This window comes from Elephas maximus, chromosome 4 (genome assembly GCF_024166365.1).
Source record: "Elephas maximus indicus isolate mEleMax1 chromosome 4, mEleMax1 primary haplotype, whole genome shotgun sequence".
Classification (NCBI taxonomy): domain Eukaryota; kingdom Metazoa; phylum Chordata; class Mammalia; order Proboscidea; family Elephantidae; genus Elephas; species Elephas maximus.
Window position 1 is genome coordinate 129,015,340 of NC_064822.1, and position 6,714 is coordinate 129,022,053.

Below are 6,714 nucleotides of genomic sequence, written 5' to 3' on the forward strand. Positions count from 1 at the left end.
CAACTGGACGAACAACTGGGGAGTAGCCTGTAAAATAAACCCGTGGCTTCTGATTGTTTGGAAAAGGAAACACTTTAGACAGCTGACCACTGACTTACACTGTGTATAAAAAGACCTACACGATCTCTTGAAGCCCTTTCCCCCAAGGAACCACTCTTCAGTGCCACTCTTCATCTGCCCACTTCTCCTGGGTAAGACTAGTCCAACCTTTATCTTTACCTCTGCTCTCTCTACTCTGTACCACTGCACAAATATTAAAGATGTACAACTTTATCTCTCTCAACGTGTTTCACAATATCATGCCCATCTTCTACCCACAAGACTTCTCTATCAGTGCTAAGCTGCACTATTAGAGAAGACCCATAAAATACATTAAAAAATCAAACCCATGGCCATCGAGTTGATTCCGCCTCATAGGACCCTGTTGGACAGAGTGGAACTGCACCCTAGGGTTTCCAAGGAGGAGCTGGTGGATTCCAACTACCAACTATTTTGGTTACCAGCCATAGCTCTTAACAACAGCTCTCCATTATCTTATTGCCTGACTTAAGGGAACAATGGAGAATGCCCCCACTATTAGGCTAACTAGAACTGAAGCAGCTCATCTACGGCAATACAGGCTGCATGTATTTCTTCTGAATTATATCACCCCTTTCTTTTTTCTACAAACTGCTAATAATGCAGATGGGTGCTTTTCAGTTTCTTACTTACCTTTTTCAGTTTCAGAGTTACGTGCTGAATCAACTTAATAAACCCGTATAGGCAATACAGCAAAAACTCTTGAAATCAGAAAGACCTGGTTCAATAAAGGTCAATACATATGGTTAAACAAAGTGTCTCTGATTCAATTTTCTCATCTTCAAAATGGGAATAATAGGAATTCCCACCTCATTGGCTTATAGTGAAGAAAAAAGTCATTTATATGCGGTTCTTGGCCCAGTTAGTAAATGGGAATGATTAGATGATGATGATGCTGATAATTTTGAAGGGAAAAAACCAGAAAGCCAAAAGATTTAGGAAATCAAAGTATTTATTGAGGTCAAATACACATATTACATAATTATTATCATAAATATTAATAATAGTCTTAAAATCAATTAGAAATATACACTTCTATAAATAAATTCATATAAATAAAATGTATGCTTATAACAATAAATAAATCAATAAATACAAAGTATTTGTTATATGGAAGCACAAAGTTATTTAAGGGTTCTTTTCTCCCCCCCGCCCCCCAAAGGAACAGGAAGCAATCTTTTTTGTGGGAATAGATAGTTACTTAAAAAATACAATATTTTCTCTGTGTAAGACACCAGTTGCAATAAAATGCTATCAATAAATCTATTTATGCTTAAAAGGTCCACTTTCTAGTCAGACATACACAAGGGACATTTTTTCCTTTTTAAGCTAAGCAGGGGTTCATTTGGAATCCACCCATGATGGTCAAGTGTGACTTCCCATTTTCCTTTAGGTAAAAGAAAGAAAAAAAAAAAAAAGATCATCTTATTGTTCTTTCTAACAGGCAAGAAGGGTTAGGTATTCATTTTCCAGCTTTGCTCTAGTCAAACACAGGCATTCCTCAGGGCCATGAACAGCAAACCCAATTCTCCAATTGCTTTGATCTCTCCACTCTCTCCAAGCTGTGAAATAAGAACACAAAAGTTTGAGCATTTCCACCATGTTTTCCATAGAGGAACAAATCAGAGTGAGGTTGCTGGAGACACAAATCAAGCTTTATTTAGCTTTTTCAAAAAGGCTATGATGAGGATGTTCTTTTAACAAGAGTAACATAGGACTTGCCAAAGACCTTAAAACTGTGTTTATTGGAACTGAGTAGGCACCAGCAGGCATCATCACAACTGCACTGCACATGAATGAAGATGTTTAAAACCTGGCCAGAGGCTTGGTCACCCCTTTCCTTGCCAAAGCAAGCATATCAGTTATGCTGGGACTTGGGGGTCCTGAATGCCATTCATGTGCCTTGCCCTGTGTCGTAGTCCCACAGCCGTCTATGACCAGTATTTATAACAACTCAGCTCAAACAGCCTAAACAAAATCACATATTTACCAGCTTTAGCTTTTTTTGTTCTTCACCTTCTTGACAAACAAACAAAAAAGGTTTCACTTTTATGGGAAAAATACCAAATGAGTCCTTTCCAGTTGATTTAATTAATAGAAAGTCAAATACAGGTCCTAACACCCAGCCCCTTTTTCCCCCTTTCGAGTAGTATGCAGATGAGGCTCTCAAATGCAAGGGGGCAGAGAAACCAAATGCAAACTCAAAGCATCCTCCACTGAAAATCATCTATTAAATCTATTCTAGATTATTTCAAGAAAAATCATAAGTCACCGTGTCCTCTATTCTTTGTTCTCCTTTCTATCCTTCCTTTCTTCCATCACCCCACTTTCCCCTGCTTCCTTTGACATAGTGCCAAAGGATACTTTTTCTGTCTCAAACTCCCGAGACCATGAAGAGTTTTGAAGCTCACCTAGCCCTGCTCTCATACACTCTGCTGCAGCCTGGCTCCCTGTTGTCTCCAGTGATGGGGAACTAATACCTCCCAGGACTGCCCCTCCCACTCCAGACCAGGTGAGCTTTCTTTAAATAATTTTTTTTCTCTTGCATGTGCTTTCTACAGAAAAAAAGCACAATCACTCTTCCACATGGCAAATATGGGAGTTGATTCTCTGTAAAATGGATTAAAGCTTTTAAAATCTCTGTTTTCCCATACAGATCACTACTAGATTTTTCTCACTTCACTTATATAAAGATAATAAAGTATGCCGATCTCGGGAATGTATTTAACCAAAAGGTACAAAACACTTCTCCGGTATGACATGCTAATATTCAGCCCTCTGCATCTAAGTAACAGTTCTATAACAATTGTTCTTCATAATGAAAAACTGCAAAGCTTTCAATTACCAAAGGGACAAATATTTACATTCACGAAATTAGACTTGGGAAGAAATTAAAATATATGTACACACACACATATCAAGATCAAAAAAAGAAGGAAATGAGGTTAAGTGTGCTACTGAAAATTCCATCAACTAGAGCATGTATATTCTGAAAGTTTAATTGCACCTGCTTACAAGTGCACTTTCTCAGCTACTTATCATTCCTCAGAGTCCCTGAGTGTTGCAAATGGTTAACATACTTAAATGAAAAGGTTCGAAGTTCATGTCCACCCAGAGGCATCTGGGAAGAAAGGCCCAGAGATCTGCTTCTGAAAAAGGAGCCACCTAAAGCCCTATGGAACATAGTTCTACTCTGACACACATGTAGGGTCACCATGAATCAATATCAACTAGAAGGCAACTGGTTTAACCATTCCTCTGGATTTTGAGTGAGTCACAACAGTTAGCTTGAGTCTTTTGATGTTGAGTCTTATCCCCAACTAGACCACCCAAGAGTATAATTCACTATAGAAACCTACACTGGCCCATGATAGATAGATGCTCATTAGAGATTTGTTGAGGGAAGGAGGGAAGAAGCCAGAAAGAAAGAGGAGGAGGAAAGAGGAGGAAAAATGATTTCAAATTCAGATTTCCTTTTCAATAAAATAAACAAATCTTTGCTAATGTTTTCAATGTATTTAAAACTTTGTAAACAGAAATCCATAGCTACTGGGTATCATATTAGAACAATTAAATGTGAGTACCAACCATTCCAGAAATTTTCCCTATCTGCAAGTCCAGCTCTTTTGTTATTGCTCTCCTAAGTTTATTTCTCCAAATTCTAAATCACCAAATTAATGATTTTATAAACCACTTCAAAATATATTTGCCTCAGGTACATTTCTACTGCTAAACAAGTTTTTCTCACACTACATGAGTCAATAGGAAACTGAAATTCCCCTAAGAATTAATAATACTAAAACTAAGTATGTATTGCTGCTGGGAAAAGTGCTGGTCTGGAGTTCAGGACACCTGTGTTCTACACCAGCTCTGTCAGTGGTTGTTTGAGACCATGAGGTAATGAGACTAGATGACCTAAGTTCCCAGCAAGTTCTAGAATTCTATGGTTTGAAAACTTTAGAAATCGATTTATCGATGTATACACACATATATATCTATACATATGCACCTAAATAATCACCCTGCTGGTAGAAGAATCAAACAGAAATCACAAAGTGGAACAGAGAAAGAAAAACATTTGCCTCTCCTATTTAAGCACTTAGCATTAATAGTTATCAGTAGTACCTTTTTCACTGTGCCCTTCAGCTTTTGCACGTTTCTCTGGATGTGCTGGTCATTGCCTTGAATATGCTACAAAATGAAAACAAGAGTAACTATTTTAATGTGGTCATGTTGAAGCTTAATGAACCTCAGCCTCTCTATCTGAGGCATGTTAAAATTCACCCAGTATTGGGGCTTCTAGTAATTTTGCCCACAGTGACCTAGATTTCACCAGTGACCTGGATTTCCCAGGCTCTTGAATTCCCTTGGACGCCAAAATCCAGTGACTTCCCTTACATGGGACCTCTCTTCAACTTTAGGAAATCCTGCTGAGGTTTAAGTTTGTGGAAAAAGTTGTGGTTAATGCAAATTCTCTCAGGAATAAAACCCAAATTGTACATCATCAAAAAAGGTGCCCTCAGACCAGAAAAGTATGTAAATATTATGCATGAACAGTAGCCCTTCTATGACAAATACTAGGGGCCCATTCCACTCAAAACTTTGCTCAGAGTGTTACCTGTTCAGATGAATCAAGTTCACACACCTCTAACTCTGTCACTTCCCATGACATCAAAAGGGGCAGCAGTCTCTGCACACCCACCCTGAACATTAAAACTTCTCACATTCCTCTTTTTCACTTTCTTTTTGTTTCCCATCCCCCCTTCAGCCCCCCCCCAACCCCAACAACTTCAACTCAGTCAATCTCCTCGTCTAGGCTTTTTGCCTTAAAGCTCCCAACACTTTCCTCATCACACATAACCCCAGTTCCTATTTTCTAGGCAGAAGTGAAGATTCCATGTACTTGTATTTTTAGACCCTGTTCACCACCATAAACTCAAAAATGTGATTCAAAGCACAAACAAACAAACACTCTCTTATTCCAAATAACTTTTGGCAATGGTGTTGCTGAAGCACCTCTTACTGCCAACATCATGGGAGTAGAGGGGACAGGAGAGGAGGAGGGGAACATTGGGGGCTAAGGTGGAGAAGGGGGCTTTAAATGGAAGGAGAGAAGTAAGGAAAGCAGCTAGGAATGGAGGGACTTGGGCTGAGAGGAGAACTTACACATTGGCTTAGCTTGTTGCTCAGTCTGTCCAGGAAGGACACCACCTCCTGCATATAGGGCTGGAATCTATCAGACTGTGGAAGCAGCACTTCTACCAGGGTGAAGTTCAGCACCTGCTTCATCAGATAGCAGCGCTCACTCATCTGCAGAGCCAAAGATAAACAGCAGGGGTCACAAAAGGCAGAAATCTAGAAGACCCAAACCATCATCACCACCCTTTAAGTAACCATGACTGGCACCCTGCCCAGCTCCTCTTGACTAGGCTTACATGGATTCCATGAAACAGTTTCTCCCCAATGAGACGAACATCAGTGTTGTTATCTGCCAAACTGGCCTGGAAAAGAAGGAAAGACTAAGTAGCTGGACACTGAGGAAACAGAGAGAAGTCTGTAAGTAGAGATGTATCCCAGCCCCTCTCCCCAGAGCAATCCCATGAAGACCAAAGAAAGAATTCCGATGTCTGCATGAGTTTAATAGAATGTACCAAGGAAAGAAGCAAAAAAGAAATCATTACGTGGGCTACCAAATGGCTCCTCTTTGAGTAAAACTCAGTGTTATATATCCTAAAGGCCAAAAAAAAAAAAGGTCCTCTGATAAAATTGGCTCTTCAAAGAGCCTATAATAAAGAAAAACCTGTTGCCATCTAGTCAATGCCAACTCATAGCAATCTTATAGGACAGATTAGAACTGCCCCATAGGGTTTCCAAGAAGCTGGCAGTGGATTTGATCTGCCAACCTTTTGATTGTCAGCCAAGCTCTTAACTTCTGTACCACCAGGGCTCGAAAGAGTCGATAAGGGACATTTAAAAACTGTCTCTGGTGTACAAGTAGGTACAAGTGCTGGGAATTTGAAGGCCTAAGAAATGCTCTGAAGAAAATTGTACAAACTATTTAGGTTCCAAGTAAATAAAACGAGAAAGAAAGATTGAGACAAGTACCTCCTTAGCCAGCATGAAGGTGCGGTTGGTGATATAGGGCTGCTGGAAGTTGGCCTTGTCAAGTCTGCAGTGAGAACTGATGGGCACGGCTGCCCCTTCCTGTACCAACAGGGCAATGAGCAGGAGGCAGCCAGCGGCCAAAGTCCTCATAAGGGAAGTGCTCACAGATTTCTGCAGGGTAGCCATGTACACAACTCAAACTCCAGCAATTGACGATCACAGCAAGAGAACCTGGTATCAAGAGAAAAAGAGGCAGAGATAGCATGAGGGAAAAGAAATTAGTCAAGAAGTATCATGCCAAACAAACCAATTATACCAAGTTTGCTTGAAACATTTACCTGTTACGATGGTTCCTCTTGTGATGTGAAGGGTAAAAGCTGCTGCTTTTATAGCCCTGAGGACACTAATTTTTTCTTTTTTATTATCGTGAAAATCATGACATCAGCAATAAGCTAATTTCCAGTATTGTCTTCTGAGAACTACCTAACCACCATAGGAGCCCACAAAACACCACCTCCTATTCTTCCCACC

The 6,714-nt window shown here is 40.0% G+C and overlaps 1 protein-coding gene across 1 annotated transcript; it reads right to left on the reverse strand.

The window, feature by feature from the left end:
• Window positions 1–1,562: 1,562 nt before the first annotated feature.
• LOC126075762 (interleukin-22-like) lies at window positions 1,563–6,369 on the reverse strand. Its single transcript, XM_049883819.1, has 5 exons — window positions 6,184–6,369; window positions 5,514–5,579; window positions 5,245–5,388; window positions 4,204–4,269; window positions 1,563–1,640 (listed from the first exon to the last, which is right to left on the reverse strand). The coding sequence occupies exons 1-5, from the start codon at window positions 6,367–6,369 to the stop codon at window positions 1,563–1,565; spliced, it is 540 nt and encodes a 179-aa protein (XP_049739776.1).
• Between the last annotated feature and the right edge of the window lie 345 nt (window positions 6,370–6,714).

Excerpts from the sequence above, each read along its gene's own strand:
- LOC126075762 (XM_049883819.1), bottom strand. The coding sequence starts at position 6,369 with ATGGCTACCCTGCAGAAATCTGTGAGCACTTCCCTTATGAGGACTTTG. Across the intron at positions 4,270-5,244 it reads GCAACAAGCTAAGCCAATGT|CATATTCAAGGCAATGACCA; the intron begins GTAAGTTCTCCT and ends TTCATTTTGTAG. Across the intron at positions 1,641-4,203 it reads TGAAGGGCACAGTGAAAAAG|CTTGGAGAGAGTGGAGAGAT; the intron begins GTACTACTGATA and ends CTTATTTCACAG.